Source organism: Colobus angolensis, unplaced genomic scaffold (assembly GCF_000951035.1).
Source record: "Colobus angolensis palliatus isolate OR3802 unplaced genomic scaffold, Cang.pa_1.0 Scaffold154, whole genome shotgun sequence".
In the NCBI taxonomy this organism is placed as follows: Eukaryota; Metazoa; Chordata; class Mammalia; order Primates; family Cercopithecidae; genus Colobus; species Colobus angolensis.
The window spans coordinates 3,044,623-3,062,993 of NW_012114644.1; the positions used below are offsets into that span (position 1 = coordinate 3,044,623).

General features: G+C 32.9%; 1 protein-coding gene across 2 annotated transcripts in view; it reads right to left on the bottom strand.

Moving 5' to 3' along the window:
* GRIK2 (glutamate receptor, ionotropic, kainate 2) overlaps positions 1-18,371 on the bottom strand; it is a 747,094-nt gene that overhangs the window by 506,624 nt on the left and 222,099 nt on the right. Inside the window, exons 1-2 of one of the 2 annotated variants that reach the window (XM_011936508.1) lie at positions 3,253-3,365; positions 1,319-1,486 (exon numbers count right to left, since the gene is read on the bottom strand). In XM_011936508.1, the coding sequence (XP_011791898.1) occupies positions 1,319-1,454 (136 nt within the window). In that variant the 5' untranslated portion in view covers positions 1,455-1,486; positions 3,253-3,365. Of the gene's footprint in view, positions 1-1,318; positions 1,487-3,252; positions 3,366-18,371 lie in introns of those variants that run through there. The other variant, XM_011936507.1, reaches the window with a different exon arrangement.

The following is an 18,371-nucleotide window of genomic DNA, read 5'->3' on the forward strand; positions in this document are numbered from 1 at the left end:
AGCCTTCCAGGTAGCTGGGATTACAGGCATGTGCCACCATACCTGGCTAATTTTTGTATTTTTAGTAGAGATGTCAACGAGGCTGGTCTCAAACTCCTGACCTCAGGTGATCTGCCCACCCCAGCCTCCCAAAGTGCTGGGATTACAGGCATGAGAGCCACCAAACCCAGTCAAGAATCTGCATTTTCAAAAACCTCTCAGTGGCCAAGCATGGTGGCTCATGCCTATAATCCCAACACTTTGGGAGGCAGGAGGGTGGCTTGAGCCCAGGGGAGTTTGAGATTATACTGGGCAACATAGCAAGACCCCATCTCTACAAAAATGAAAATTAAAAAAAATTAGTCAGGCACAGTGGTGCACACTTGTAGTTCCAGCTACTCAGGAGGCTGAAGTGGGAGGACAGCTTGAGCCCAGGAGGTTAAGGCTGCAGTGAGCTACAATAGTACCACCACCCTCCAGCCTGGGAGACAGAGCGACACACTGTCTCAAAAAAAAAAAAAAAAAAAAAAAAAAGAATAACCCCATAAGACTATAGAAACACCACTCAAACACATTTACTGCTGACAGCTGTTTAAAATAAATGCTTTAATAATAGTTTTCTCTATTGCCTTCCTTCATATATAAATATTAAATTTTTATTCCACCAAATTATTTTTCTTTTTAAATTTCTTTCTACATTTTTGACATTTAAAACAGTTATAATACAGAAATAAAATTCATAAAGTATTCTAATTATGTCCTTATATAATTCAGTTTTTACATCATCAGCCATTTATTTTCAGTTACAAAAAGAAATATTAGATGAATAAAATATGAGCATGGAATACGCACAAACTAATGGTTGCTTAAGATTTTCCAATTAAGTTTCAATATATGCTGACATTTTGAAGTCACTTAGAACCACATAGCTTTCAAGGTAGCCAATGAGTTGAGACCACAGCAATAATATAATGGGATTGACAGATAATGCAAATAAAGACGTAAGACTGGATTGTAAAATTGGTAAAATCCACTGATATAAATTTTATTTTTGTGGGTTCTTAAAAATAGGAATGCTTCAATGAGACAGAAGGATCAATAGAAAAAAAAATTTCACTAACAGATGTAATTGTATTTCATGCTATAAGCACATTTTTTGCAATAGGTAATTATACCACTTTATCTTCTCTGATAAAATTTATGTGAATTTTGAAAATAAATCTTTGCATACAAATATTCCTAACAGCTTATTAACTATATGTTGAAAATAAAAAATATCTTAAGAATACCTAGAAATTTGAATTCCAGAAAACAAAGGTGTTAATAATCTATCAATTACCTTTCTTGGATGCTTCAAAACTATCATAAAGGTTTATCTTCTGGGTATCATAGGTAAGGGTAGTATTGGGTAGCAATGTTCTGTTTCTGTTAATTGTATTCACAGCAAATCTGAATGCAAGTTCCTCAGCTCCCATTGGGCCAGATTCCACATATTCAAAAATACCACCTGGCAAAAAGAAAGAGAATAATCATCATTTTACAAGAATAAACACAATTTTTATAAGATAAAGAAAATATCAGAAGTTTTCTGTACTTTTATATATGTGCATGTGCATTTGTGTGTGTGTAAGTGTGTGTGTGTATGAGAGACAAAGAGAGAGAGAGAGACAGAGAAAGAAAGAGAGACAGAGAGAGAGAGAGAGACTTAAGTACATGGAGTTTGTGCTTACTTTATGAACTTTGGGATATTCTCTTTCAGCCACAGCCATATTGGTAAAATTGCCTTAGTATTGCTGCCAAAATTTAACATGATTTTGACTTTTTTTCTTTAGTTATTACTTATTTTAGGGCCTAGGTATAGAGAGGTCTTGACTTAAGTACTGAAATTTATCCCCCCTCAAATTTGTAAACAGTCCTGGAATAATCAGTCCTCTTCATTGATATATACTATAAAATTAAGCATAGAAAAAAAACGTGTTAAATGTTGTCTCCATTCAGAAATCAAAATTCTTTTGCACAACTTGTTTTTTTTTTCTTTTTTGAGACAGAGTCTCTCAGTTGCCCAGGCTGGAGTGCAGAGGCGCATTCACAGCCCACTGCAGCCTTGACCTCCTTGGGTTCCAGTGATCCTCTCACCTCAGCCTCCCAAGTAGTCAAGACTACAGGCATGTGCCATCATGTCCAGCTAATTTTTTTATTTTTTGTATCCATAGTGAGGATTTCACTACGTTGCGCAGGCTAGTCTCAGACTCCCGGGCTCAAGCGGTCTGCCTGCCTTGGCCTCCCAAATTGTTGGGATTTACAGGAGTGAGCCGCTGTGTCCAGTGGCACAATTTTTATGGCATTTATTGTGTTAAAAGCCCAAATAAATTGCAAATTTCAGCATCTTTCTTGTGAGAAAAGAGAGTTAGCATTTTGCTAGTTGTTTTATTCTAGGTCCCTTTTAAGAAGACACTTGACATTTATGAAGGATACCTCTCCAAAACAACGCAACTCCTTTAATCAATGAATAAAACTGTAGTATATAATTTTGGCCATAAAATATAGAGTATAATTTTAAAATATGTCCCTTCAATTTGTGAAATTCCACCAGCTGTGTCTCATTCCAGTTACCTCACTCTTGTCACAGGCTTCCTTCTCTCTAATATCACTGCTCTCTCATTAGCTGGTAGTGACCAAACTGAGGCTTTTGTCTCCATAAGAATCACTGTTGGTTTGGAGAATGAAATAAAAGGTGGAGCACCTGATTCCTAACCCCTCCAACCTCTGTCCTTAGGAAACTAGTACTTTAAGAATGCAGAACATTTATCTTTATTCCTTTCAAATTTCACACCATGTACTCAGTACAGTCATTCATAAATGAGACTTTCTTGAATAAGCCTATTTATTCCACATCTAGCAATTCATGCCTCATCAAAGATATTTTGACAGATGAGTGTCAGGTGACTATACTATTAGCAAACTACCTATTATAAATTAGTAAGAAGTTGTAATGTTGTAACAATCCCTCAAACTATGAGGAGTTAGGACTCAGAATAGACTAGAAGGGTGAGGCAAATTTATATTCAGGAAGAAGAGAAAAAATTATTATTTGATACCATATTCATTTGAAATGTTTCTCTTATTCTGGATTTTAACCAATTTGATGATGTAGTTACTGAAACAATCATTGAGTGCTTGTGAAATAGCACTCAATATATCTGAAGTCTTTAGTGACTTATGTTAAGCAAAAGGATAATAATTATATGTGTCTAATGAGTATAAAGAATCAACCTAGATTCCTTCTGTGTATGTGGAGAAGAACAGTGGTATTCTTCTTTACTCTTTACTTTTATATATAACATTTATTTGGAGCTAGACTGGGGTTACATTCTGGCTTTGCCAATGCCTTCTGTATAATTTTGGGCAGTTGCTTAAAACCTCAGTCTGAGCTGCCTCATCTCTTAAAAAAGAATGACAAGGAGGCTACTGCATAGAATTGTAATAAAGAATAAATGTTAGCACATACAAAACAGAGTGGCTGTCACAGAGTAAGCGCTCAACAAGTGTTTGAGGTCACAACGAACCTTCAAAGCCATCCAAAATAGCATTATTTTACAGGAATTACCCCTTTGGTCAAAGATCACATAGCTATCAAGTGATAGAGCCACCAGTAGAATCTACTCATGCCTGACTTCAAAACCCTTGCCAGTTCCACTACAAACTAGTAGTTTCCTGCAAAATTTCAGTCAGGTAAAATACACAAAACTTCCTAAAATGTGAGGTAAGATGACTTAATAAGATATAACTAAAAATGTAAGATCTTACATATGAAATAAAAATAATTGACTAATTGAAAGGTACTTGTAAAGTTAAGTAGGAATAGAGAGGCAATTATAGAAATGCAAGCCTTAAGTGGTTTCTTATTGGCCAATAAAATAAAAACTGAATCTTCTTTTTTTTCAGTTCAAAATGGTAGTTTCTATGTGATAACAGTATGCAATAAAGATGTATTTTATAATATTGGATTAATATTTTACTCAATTATAATATTGAATCAACATTTGCTGATAGTGAATTAAACGTTCTTATTATCAATCTTTAAAATAAATAATACAAATACCACTTTTTTTTTTTTTTTTGATGAGATGGAGTCTCGCTCTGTCACCCAGGCTGGAGTGCAGCAGCACAATCTAGGCTCACTGTAACCTCCACCTCCTGGGTTCAAGCAATTCTCCAGCCTCGACCTCCCAAGTAGCTGGGATTATAGGCACCTGCCACCATGCCCAGCTAATTTTTGTGTTTTTAGTAGGGATGGTGTTTCACCATACTGGTCAGGCTAGTCTCGAACTCCTGACCTCAAGTGATCCACTCACCTCAGCCTCCCAAAGTGCTGGGATTACAGGTGTGAGCCACCGTGCCCGGCCCCAAATTCCACTTTAAATTTACATATTTATCACCGGTTTGAATGTTTAAAGAAATTTTTTTATTTCCTTAGGGTAACCTATGTTCTACCTTAAATTAAAAAACAATTAAATTTTATTAATCCGAACCCAAAGTTTAAAATTTTGTATATAATAAACAAAAACATCCAGATAATGCAACCTTTTAAGACAAAATATAACGACCGAACAATGTTAACTCAAGAAAAGAGAGAAATCCTGAATGGGATTAAAAAATAATTAAATTTTATTAATCCAAAGCCAAAGTTTAAAATTTTGTATATAATAAACAAAAACATCCAGATAATGCAACCTTTTAAGACAAAATATAACCACCCAACAATGTTAACTCAAGAAAAGAGAGAAATCCTGAATAGCGTATTACCCCTGATATGTGGAAGGAGGTGAAAAAAATCTAGTAGAGAATTGATTTCCAAATAAGTTGGATTGGTGTTACAAACTGTTAAGGAGAAAGAACTTTTTAAATTCTATTTAAAACTTTGGAAAGTCTTACTATCATCCAACTTAGTATAATCACCATACTATATAGTATAAATGCAATTGATAATTATTTTTATTTAAAAATAATTTTTTAGAAAACAAAATAATGAGACTTTATTAAGATAAAAATCACAAATGAACAGCAAACATTATATATAAGAGAAGGGAGTTCCATTAAAGTCAGGAAAAAGATAAAATGTCTACAATATCCACTTTTCTTTAATATTTATTTTCATTTCATAACATATAGAGATACAAATTTGTTTTGCCAAATATGTTTGACTATAACAATGAAAATACCAAAATTGAAAGAAGTTATCACCAAGAAGCCTCCACTAAAACAAATACTAACTAAACCAAGTTCTATAGGCAGATTATTGATCACAGAGGAAGCCAGTACATTGCTTAAACTGTGAAGTATAAGAGAAAATACAAACACATGGGTGAATATTAATAAATTTGGACTACAAAAAGAAAGAATAGGAATGACTAATGAAGTTTATATTTAGAATTAAAGTGCATGGCAAGTATAATTTTAAAAAAGCAAAAAATGCGCAGTATTTTAATAGAATTACAGTATTTTAATGTTTTAGCAGTATTTAGAGAACGGTAATATAATAACTGTTTGAACATAGTAATTCAAGAATGCATTTTGAATTCTAGCACAAAGACTAAACAACAAAATAGTATCTGATAAAAATTAATAGAGAAAAATAGATAAGTAGAATAAAACACAGCATCCATAAACAGTTTTCCATCTATATAGAAAACAATATTAAAGTGATAATGCTGCAGTTCTAATAAAAAGAGATTGTATTTTCAATAAATACTTCTGGATCAAGTAGATAATTATATAAAAGTTATTTCAATCATACATTGAAATGTGACATTAAAATAATAAAGTTGTTACAAAAAGCTTAGCTAAGAAAAGATTTTCTAAAAGAAAACAAAAAGTGATGCTCATAAAGGTAAAAATGTGACATATTAGACACTCTTAAAATTAAGAACTTCCTCATCAAAGACACACTCAACATACACACTCAACACAGACACACACATATGTGTGTATGTGTGCCATAAACAAATGAGAACACACACACACACACACACATATATATATAAATATATGATATGTTCTTTATATCCTTTAAGTAGAATTAGTGGATTCACACATATATACACACATTTAGTGGATAGATTCACTTATGTGTGTGTGAGAGAGAGAGAGAGACAGAGAGAGTGAGAAAGACTCCTCTCTTAAAAATCTACAAAAAAACAAAATGGCAGTCAAACCAATAGAAATATGAGTAGAAAATTTGAACAAGCATTCCCCAAAACATAAATTGAAATGGACAATGTACATATAAAAAAAAGTGATCAATTTCATGGTATTCTGGAGAATGAAAACTTAGACCACAACTCAAAACAATTGTATATACACCAGCATGGCTAAAATGAAAAAGACAAATTGGCTCAATCTACATTGAAAGTTGAGTGTCTGAATCTTCTACCACTGAAAATACACAAACTCTGTGACAGAAATTTCACTCTGGGATAGCTGATAAACAGAAATCCGTACATATGTTCATCAAAACACATCTGCAAGGATATTCATAACAGCATGAAAGACCTGCATCAATAAAGAACTACGTGCAACAATATGAGATGAATCTCACAAAAAAATGATTCAGTGAAAGAAGCCAGACACAAAAGAATACTGCTGTATGATTTCATTTTTCAAAAAGTTCAGAAAATGATAGTGGTGGGAATAGTGGTAAGAACAGAGCATGATGTGCTTTTGAGATGCTGGTGATGATCTGTTTTTTAATCTGAGTGCTTGGATACATATTACTAGAACTTTACTCGTATCATGGGTGCGCTTTACACAGATCATTCTTTAATAAAATTTTACTTTAAAAAACAATTGTGTAAAAGTGCTAAGGCCATTCTAAGTTTGATAACACAAGCAGTAAAAATATTACTAAATGTAGCTTCAATATCTGAAAAACAACTATGCATCAAACGTAACTAAAGAAAGACAAATATGAAAACATATGAAAGTATATTAATTAAATATAATACATTAATATATTCAATAAATAAAAGAACTAGCTACTAAAAACATAACTCCAGTAGAAAAATTGACAAAGAGCATAAGTAGATAATATTCATAGATAACAAATGCAAATAACCACTAAATGTAAGAAAATGCTCAAAAATAGGAAAAGGGAAAGGTTAATTAAAACAAGGAGATAGAATCTTTATGAATCAAATGAAGTGTAAGAAAAAGCGCAGTTGAACAGAAAAATAAATCGACACAAACTTTATTAAAATCCTTTTTCAAATCTATGAAGCTTTAAAAATATCACGTACTTGAATGCAGTAATTCTACTTATAGGATATAACCTTAAGGAAAATGTCACTGATTTAGCTGCAAGGATGTTCACTTCTTTATTTATAAGAACACAATAATTTGAAATTTCCTAAGTATACAATGGTAAAAGACTTTTTACAGAAGCTATGGTAGATATAATAAAATACTATATATTTAGTTATGTGTAAATTATTCTATAGAAGGTATTTGATGACAAAATGCTTTACAAGTAGTTATAATATGCCCTTATGCATAACAATGTATTAACCTTGATTCATTTTAGATGATAGGCATTTGATTAATTTTGATTTTCTGATTTTTTGCTTATTTGTATAATTTAAACAGCTAACAATGGACATATGTCAATCTTGTTATTTAAAAAATGAATAAAATATTATTCAAAATGAAGCTAGAAATAGTAAAGAGTAGCAGAAAAACAGGACAGTAAAAGGAGAAAACAAAATTTCAGGGTGTTTGTGCCTTTGCTTCATTTATAATGAGAAAGACTTAACATATTTATATGCAGAGGGAAAGAACCAATAGGAAGAGAAAGCTAAAAGGTAGAAAAGAGAAGGCATTAGTGATGGAATCAGGTGTCTCAGGAGCAAGAGAGGATCAAATCCAAAGCGTGGCAAACAGGCTAAGCCCAGGGGAGGAGGACACCTTATTCACTTCAGCAAGAAGCAATTATCTGTAATCTGCAGATGTGGAGATGGGCAGGAAATCAAGGGCATATATATTTTATGTATTTTCTTTATAAAATGAAATATAAGGCTCTATATATTTGATTCTCCGAGGAAGAAATCAGCTATTTTTTATAATTTTAAAAGAATGCCTTTGATTTTAAAATTGCTATTACAAAATTGAATGGCAAATCATTTTTTCTACCTGTTCATGAACCTGCAAAAGGATAACTGTTTGCATGATTTTAAACAAGACATTTTTCTTTCCCTATGACTTGAAAAAATAATATCCATTTTGCACTGGGAATCTTCTATAAAACTGTTTGTTCCTAGAATTATTCCTTTTATTATGAAGTGTCAGGATTGTATATGTAGCATTTCATAAGCATGTGATCCATGAAGAGAGAATTGCTCTCCTAAGAGTTCATAAATCATGTTTGATGGATAAAATACATCTCAGAATAACAAAGGACACTTAAGACCTATATGATCTTAAAGAAGCATCTCAGTAATCAATAATTATGTGCTCTCTCTAGACTTACACCAAAATTCACCCAGTTTCACATTTTCAAGAATCTAGAGACTCCTATATAGCTGTCATCTAATTCCTTATACTCTATACAACACAAGCAAAATGTACTGCTTTCTCATAGTTACCTTGAACTTTTTAGGTTCCAAAAATCATCTAAGATAATCATTCTTACAGCTTTATCATTGTTTTATTTCTTTTTCAAGGTTATATTAAAAGCTAACAGTTCCAACACTATAAAAGTCTTGTTAAAAGAAAAAATAAAAAAATAAAGGAGAGGAGAACACCTTTCTTTTCCATGGGCGTAATTGCTCTCTTTTGTTTTGTAGATATAGGAAACCAAATGTCAAGGGATCCCTAGTTTACACAGAACACTCAGTGCTGAAACTTCGCATCACAGTCTCTGACTCACAAAAGAACATCACTACTCAAGACTTGAAATAAAAGATTTATTAGTCAACTGCTAAAGCCTAGTCAATGCCTTTCTCTTTTAAATCAATTTTAACTACTACTGAGGAGTGTATGACTCATAAACCCATGACAGATGTACCAACCAACATCACATCTAACCTCTGAGACTTTTCAAATAAGTCTTACTTTAAAGTGAGTACAATCTGTGTTTTATAGACTTTAATTTAATAAAGAAATTGATGTTCTAAATGGCACACCATCTGTTGTCCTCCCAAAAGATATGTTGATTTTCTCAATCAAATGTTATACTAATCTTATTTTCTGTGTAAACAATTGCAAAAGGTGTCCTCTCCATTTTAATTTTGTACAACTCATTATCTAAAGGACTAAATCATCAAGTTTCTTTAATTTTTATACAATATAATGCCAAAGGACAATGTTATATTGGCCTTTGGCTATTAAATGACATCCCCTGGATATTAAATGACATTAGGGAATTATTTTTTTCTCCTTAGGAAAAGTAATAATATAAGTGGTTATATAAGAAAATATTGTGACTCTTAGGAGATAAAGTCTTTAGTTATGAAAGAAGTGTCATAAACACAAAACTGGAAAAACATTAGCAATTGTTTTATCAAAGTGCTTATGAGTGTTTATTATACTATTATTTGAACTTTTCTGTATGTTTAAAAATTCAAAATAAAAATTTGGGAGTAAAAGAAAATGGACAAGAAGAAATAAAACCCTGATACTCATTTTGTTCTTAATGCATGTTTCTAACAGACCTCTCAAAATGACCATTACATTAACCCGCAAATATTTACATGTACTATGCACTAAAATTGCACTATTATCCTGAATGTAAAAGATGGAGTCTAAGAATCATACAATCAATAAATCATCTGGTCTATCCATCATTCAGATACATAGATTGTCTTTATTACTACACATTGGCCTCCAGGAATGACAAACTTATCATCTGAAGCAGTCCCTCACCTCTCTGGAGAGCTCCAGTACAAAGGTTTCCCATATTTTCATCCATCATCTATTTTTCTAAAGTTTTTAATCATATCTTTTTATTGGGATACATTTAAGCCCAACTTTCACATGATTATCTTCCAGAAACAGATTTCATCTTCCTACTGCATTTCTTACATCTAGCCTAACACTTTGAAATTGTTTAACTGTTTGTCACATGACTAATCTGATCCTTTCATTTTTCTAGTTTTTTTTTTTTTTTTTTTTATCTGAACACAGCCCTGTGTACCCACAGCTCAATGATATACTCCAAGTGTATCCAAGCAAAGCAAATTATGAGAGAGTGGCCAGCTCCATAAGCTAATGTATTACAGATAAAATGAATAGTGGATTTTTTTAACAGTATAGTATCACACTGCTCATTCATCTTAAACTTATTGTTTAAAAAGTTTATGTTTATGATGTACTTTTTAAAAAAAATTTTTTACAAGTATCCCTGATTCGTATCATCTACTTACAGTTAATTTTCTAATTAAAACCACTTGGAGTCTAATTCTACCATCAACTGTTATCATTAACTTATTCAACATCTAATGTATCAAGGCAATTTACTAATATTACAAAGGTATGTGAAATGTGCTTCTTTACCTTCTGCCTTTAGGTCATATTCAGTATTGCTTTTATATCTAAGTCAGTGATAAAAATGATAAGCCAAAAAGAGTTAAAGACAAAGCAAAGCTTTAGACCATAACCTCATAGATATCCCACTGGAGTCTGTCCCTATTGTTAAACTAGGTAATGGTCTTCTTAATTATTCTAGCTAACAGTTCATAAATTCCCATCATTTCCACAGGAATGTAACTGTAAACCTTTTCATATGCTTGACTAAGTCCAGATGTGCTATGTCTTCCACACCACAACAATGCATCTCCAGTGGATTTTTCACGGATACTTGCCCCTACTCTAGCTTTTTTCAGTAGTGTGTCTACTACAATCAAAGTCATTTTTATAACATGAGACATTGATCTTATCATTCAGCTTCCTAATATCTTTCAATGACTAATCCTTAAGCTTAATGCTATTTACAAAGTTTTTCATAATTTGTCTTCTACCTTCCTTTCCAACCTCTTACCACTCCCACTTCCCCAGTCATACAGCCATATTAAACCACTTACCTTTACCTGAATGAACCAAAATCAAACGCCTCCATTGCTTTCCAAACAGGGCTCATCTGCCCAGGAGCCCAACTTCTTCTTCCTGACCTACCTACCTACACACACACAGACACACACACACATTAAAACATACATCTGTAAATTTATCTCTCATTGTGAGCTTTTGAAATAGTCACCTTTTCTGGGAAAACATTCCTTACTGCTCCTAACTGCACTGAACTAATTGTGTCTCTGCTTTATGTGCTCACAGTTCCAGACCCCTTTCAAACATGATAACGCAAACTCCTGCAATTTGAAGTTAAAGAAATTTAAATAAATATGAAACATGTTTAAACCTAAGCTCAATCTCATTGAAGAATGAAAGTTCCTAACAGTCAACATTTATTGAGATCATACACTATATCAGGCACTGTGTAAAGTATTTTACAAACATTAATAAAAAGTCATCAAGAAGTTTATTTGACTCATGTTTTCTATCTCTAATCTATTTCCCATTAAATAAAATTTATATTTTATGTCTGAATATAATAATGATATTTAAGTTGTCCAAATTACTGAGTCTAAGATTTGTTTTCCTTCTTTATGCTTCAGTCCTGCAAGGTAGATTAATTCTTAGTCCATAGAACCTGCTTCACTGAACTTACTGTATTCTGCTTTAGCAAGACCATGAAAGAGGTCTAGCATCCTTCAGTATCTTCCTAAGGTCAGTTGCACAGTTGGCAAGTGAGGAATGCTGGATTAGGACACGGGGGACCTCAGTCCAGGCCCAGTCTTTTAATTGCTATTCTGTATTGCTTCTTGCTGAGTAATATTGCCACTCTTTATCCTCAACTTCTGGCTATTTTCTCAATAACTTTTCTCTTTCTAAGTGGTAAATATTTTCAGTTTCTTTGAAGAAATTCTAAGAGTTTTATGTCCATATAAACTATGACTATAACAATTTGAAATTAATTTTGTGTGAAGTTGGTGAGTGCCTAAATGTATGCTGGTTAAAAAGCAAAACCAAAAACAAAACACATATACATGTGACCCATGGACACACCATGGAAAAATAAATAAGTAGGTAACAGCTTTCCAAAAGGTGATTATGCAGAAAGTATATAGTGTAATGTACTAATTTTCCAGGGGAGGAGGAGTGTCTGGTCTCCACTTCATGCTGAAAAATATCTCCCATCCTTCCTACTTGCTTTTGAGTCATTTGAGCCATGAAACAACAGATATTTTTAATTTAATAAAAAGACTGACTCCAGTATTTTCAGCCTTATTTCTAGTGGCAATAACGTTCTTCATTGTTGCTAAGTTATCTCATCAAAGCATACAAATTAGCACTTTGTCAATATTTCAGGTGAAATAAAAACTATACAAATATGTAACCAATGAAAATTTTGTCTGCAGAATGGCCTGGAATTTTCAAAGTTCTAGCACTCTTTGAAGTTCTTCAACTAGAGAAGACATTAAAGGTCCACTTGCATACATCTCCCTACATCTATCATATTCAATTCAGCTCAGGCTTGTCCTGGGCATTTGAAAAAAAGAAGTTGCTGATACAGTCCAGAATAAAGAATATGAGTTAGAAGTCAGTATATAAACTGAAATCAAGTGGCAGAAAATAGTGTGGCAGCCCCATTAGACGAAGATTGGTTGTTCTCTGGTATGCAAATGTGTTTTCTTATTTTAAAAATAAATAAGCTTTTAAGTTGACAAAGTTTCTACACTTTCCAACATATTTTTCAGTAGTGGATGGAAAATAGGTGTTGATGTTTCTTTCTATAAATGGAACACTAAAATCCAAGGGAAGACCTCAAAATACACATGCAAATAATACTAATTTTAAAGTAGAGGCACTACACACTGAGAAGAAAATTGGGAAATGGCTACTTAAATGTTAGCAATTTACGACCTAGAAGTAATGCATACTGATTGGGAAGGCAGACGCTTGAATAGTATCAAGATATAAATAGAACTGATCAAACTGAGATAACAGGAAAGGCACTCATATAATCATCATATAAACAGTATAAATAATATTAACTATTTGAAGGTAAAAAGCATGTGCTTAATCATACTTATTTAAAAGAAAATAGGTCAACCAAATGAAAAGAAAAGGCAAAAAGTGACTGGATGAGCAAGCCTCCCCAGATCTCCATTATCTCTTCTGCAAAATGAAGGGATCAGGTGAGATGATCTGAATATCAGAGATTTATAACACTTTAATGATTCTAAAACTGCTTAAGAACTGCACAGTAAATTGTGGAGGAATACTGATTCTGAATTTCAGATGATCTCGTCAAATGCCAGTCTCTTGCAAATATGGAACACTTAACACTCTCTTTCGCAAAAAATACATTGATGTGAGAAAATCATCTGTCAAAATATTATGAAATTCAATCAATAAAATATATATGCAAATATGTTTTGAGTTTAGAAAGATGATTTAGATATCGTGAGGTTAAAATGAAAGTATTAAACATTCTAGAGTTTTAATCCAGAAATAGTAATTTAAGATGGCTAGCAAGTTAATATTTTATAAAAATGCAAATTAATGGTATTATTCATAAAGCAATCTACATATGTAATTTGATATTATATACAAAACAATATCTTTTATTTGGACTATAACTTTAAGATAGGTCCTTCATTTCTTCTTACCTATTTACTTTGCAGTTTCTTTAAGCAACACTTTAATACTCTTAGATGGAATATTTACTATTATATGAAAATGTATATTTTTGTGTGTTTATTACTTCATTTTGTTTTAAATAAAGAAGCAGAGAAGAGTAAAACAACTGTTTACTTCTACATTTTCTGGGAAAGTTTCTTGAAATTCTTAAAATTACTTTTGGTTTCCCCCTTTTTAAAACTATAGGATTAATTGGACCTAAATTATCTTGAGATTGCTAAAATATTAACCTTCATATTACATTAATAACACCTCATTATCTCCTTCAGGAAGCCTACTTCTCCACAAATATCTATCAATTCCTCAGATAGATATCGAGCTCCCTCTCACACCATATTTTTCATTCCTTTTTTCTACTACTTCTGACAGCACCAAAGGTATAACCTTCTATTACCATACATGGCTCCTCTGAAAACTCTTTGATGGCTTACTCTTCTTTGACTTATTGGACTTAACTTGGTGCCTCACATGTAGTGTGTTTTTAATAAATGTTTGGAGAATGTCACTATTATGGAGAAGAAATATGATAGTGTTTCATGTATGAAAACAAAATGAAGTTTTAAAGCCATGTTTTTATATCAACATAATATTAAAATGTTGTAGAAATTGATCAAATGGCCATTATTTTCCTTTTGCAGGCAACTGAGAGAATCACGGGGATCACATTGTGTTCCTTCCAGAAATCCAGAAAGCCTCAGGTGTTTGCTAAAGCCTTTTGTTAATTACAAAATGACATGAGTTATTTTTGTAATTAGAACACTCTATGGAATAGAGGATTATATAGCTAATGCTAATTAGAATTTATCTTAAAAATTCTTACTCTTCACAACTAGTTTCAACATACAATAATAGGTATTTTTTTCCTGTGACATTGAAAAACTGAAAGAACGCAAAGTAGATGTGGGAAGAAAATACTGTAGAAAATTGTCCAGGGAAAATGTAAATGTCTACATAAAGAATTAAAGTTTAGTAACTTTTCTTTTCTAAACATCTAACTCAAAAACTGACTGTGGAAATTCGAATTGCAGATAATGTGGCTAATCCAGTAGAGATCTAATGGAGAAATAATGTACATATATACGAGTTTGCATGCAAACTGATGCATACCCACAAGGACTCATACAGAAGCAAAGTCTGAAGAAAGCTTTAAAAACCTGCTGGTTAATCCAGAGTGAAAGTAGACAAGAAAAAAATACAGTGGTGTGACACTGTCAAACAAAGCAGTAGGTCACTGACCAAAATGTTTACATTGAGTTTGTGTAGACATAGCTTAAGCAAATGTCTCAAGATCAAATGAAATGACCCAACTGTAGACTATGGGGCTTTGCGTGTTCAGGGTGGAGAGTGACACACACACACACACACACACACACACTCTCACACTCGCCATGAGAGACTGCCATTAAAAATGATAATACTCCTAAACATCCCCTGAGAAGTGAACTGTGTATCTATAATCAAGCAAAGATTTTAAAGCATTTGTTCTAAAATTCGTGAGAATTATTAGTCTGTTGAATGTGCAACTCTTAGCTGAGTGTAACACAGTAGGTACTCAAATAAGTGTTTTTTGCATTAATATAATTATAATGATATGCAGAGTCAAGGAATAATCTTTGAGCAAACAATTTTGTATATTCCTATTAGTAAGAAAGGCAAATTACAAAGTTATTGAAGAATTAGAAAAATTTTACTGGAAATTACATGTGTTCAAATATATCCATAGAAGAACTATTTTTAATTATGAAATACAATTGAAACAATCTAAATGTCCATCACCTGGGAGGTGGTTCTACAATAGCATTTTAATCCACCAGAGGAATACTGTACAATCGTTAAAATGCATGGTTAAATTTATATTTATGGACATGGAAAAATATTCAGAATATATGACTAATAAAATAGGAAATGTTGTGTAGTGATTAAAGATAAGGGCTCTTGGAGTCAGTTGGCTTGGGTTCACAGTCCAGTTCAGCCTTTCTGCTGAGTGGCCTTAGGCAAATCACTTCTTTTTTTACCCTTCAGTTTTCTATTGAAACAAAATTGCTACATTATTTGTATAACCAAGTACTATCCAGTAATTTTAAAGTGTTAAATAATTTCAAAATAATCTTTGAAAATGTCCTCTGCTTGCAGCCAAGCTGGTACTGGGAAAGACAATGATAATTCTCCTGAGAAAGGTAACCGTGGTTTGGTGAAGAGGGTTTGCATGGAACCAGAAGAATGGGCAAAGGTTCCCCTGCAAGGTGAGTTCACGACCTGCCCCTAGGTAGAGTCTTCAATTAATCATTCATTTTGGGAAAAGAATGATGAAAGTAACATTTATTTTATTAATTTTTACCCAAAGGCTCTGGGCTCCTTAAGCCAAAATTTACCAAGAGCCTACGTAGGTGACGCTGATTGCATACCAAAGAACTACTGTGAAATATGTCTTGCTAGCATGTGGTTATCCTGACATTATCAACTACTTTAAATGGACACTTTTCTGTAGCTTCTAGAATGCTTAAACTACTAAACAAATTGCTGTAAAGGTTAACTTAATTGATTCCAAGAAAGACAAATAACTCCCTAGCTGGGAGCACCCAGGTGAGAACAATAAAAAGCAAGCTCTCTTTCTACCTGTGGTAAGTTAAAGAATAACACGCTTCAGCAGCATTTTCAACCATTTGCATTTGCATAAAACCACAGATCAGAAGAGTGACTTTTATTGCTTTACAATTCAAAAACCTACTCTCATTCACGGTTTCAGTTATTATAACAGATGTTCTGATCATCATTCCCAGGTCACCGTGTACAGTGTACATGTTTATATAATTACAAGAGAAAAGAGGTTAAAACATTGTGCCTTATCCAATCCTGTCAAAATGAACCTATACAATGCTTCACACAGGGGAACAGCAAAAGAGTAAATGTAAGCACTATAAATATACATAAGCCACCACCGAAACTGTTTCCCAACCCAACTTTCAAAAATGGATTTCTCCCAATAGACATGTAAGAGCCAACATATATCCTTATCTGCCTAGTGTGACCTAGCTCAAAGCAGCCTAGAGGCAAAGATGGAATTTCCACTACATTTGTAGGATGTCATGAATATGTATTTAGATTTTATCAGAGGACAACAAATATTCCTTATTCCTAATTTGAGTAAAAGCACCATTTGTTTTTCTTCTCACATACTTGTTTGTGACACAGAAAGCGTGGCACAAAGTACACCTCAGAGAAAAGCTAGAAAAAGTTATTTATGGACAGATTCATGGAATAAAGATACTGAGAAAATAGTACAAACTTAAAGCCATTTTTCCACTAACGCAGGAAAAGGCTTGGGATGTTATGTACACTGACTGCATCTAAATCCACCTGAGTTTTCTCTGGTACCTCTTGTTTGCATTTTATATATTTAAGTGCTGATACAAATATAAGGTGTCTAAGCATGGTATACCATACTTACATGAATTCACAAGAAAAATTAAAAGTCATCTTACTTATAATAAGTGCTTAACAAGGAGGTGGCTCAGTGTCTGGGGTTCTAGTCCTGGTTCTGCTAATATTAGCCAATTGAACTTTAAGCAAGTTAGTTAAATGTTCTTGGCCTTGGTTTACCTAGCTGTGATCTGAGGAGCTTGAAGGACTCAAGAGAAAGAAGGCTCAGGATGTTCTATCTACCTAACTCCAGTGCCCAGCACAATGCTGAGCACATAAAAGATATTTAATGATTCCAATATTCATGGAAATGAATGAGGTCATTATTTAACAGATCAGTGAATAAAGGTACCCAAAGGACCCTTGCCAATCTAATCTATCTATGACATTAGGTGATTAATTTTCATAACAAACGGTATGTTTAAAATTAAATCCTATTTCTGAGAAGAATGTGTACTTTCTGAAATGGATAATCAGTGTCTAGAAAGTAATATTACAGCATAACTTAAGTCCCCTGTCAGTCCAGTTTGAGTCATGTACCTGTCTGGAGGAAGCAAAGTCAATATAATGACTTAGCTGAGTCATCCAGTGAGAGCCCAGTAATATGGGCAAAGTTGGAGACCTCATCTGTGATCAAATTTCCACTGGTGGTGACTTAATTAACCATTGACCTTGTACTGAACAGCAAAAATCATAACTATGGATTTCTGTCAGCCTACTGCCTTTCTTGTTAATGCCACATCTTATCCAAGAAAAGGAAGTGAGCTCTACTTTCTAGAAGCAGAAAATGTATTTGAAATAATCCAGTAATTACATTTTTAGCCTGTGATATTATTATGTTAATCAGTTGCTCTCTACAAAGTAATTCTCTATGGCTTTTATTCAAGGTTAGAGAAAAAACGATTAAAAAGAAATAACACTGATTTGAACCTCTACCAAGGTAATCACTGAAGGTATATAGTCACCTTCTAAATATCTACATAAAAGCAAAAAATGTAGTTAAAATGTTTTGTTTGTTTGTTTGCTTGCTTTTTGAGACGGAGTTTCACTCTTGTCACCTAGGCTGGAGTGCAATGGCACAATCTCGGCTCACTGCCACCTCCACCTCCTGGGTCAAGGGTAAAGATTTTTAAAATCACATCCAACATGTAGCAATTTAAATATAATTATTTAAGCTTTATTTGTATTTTAAATACCTGCGTTAACATGGATAGATATTG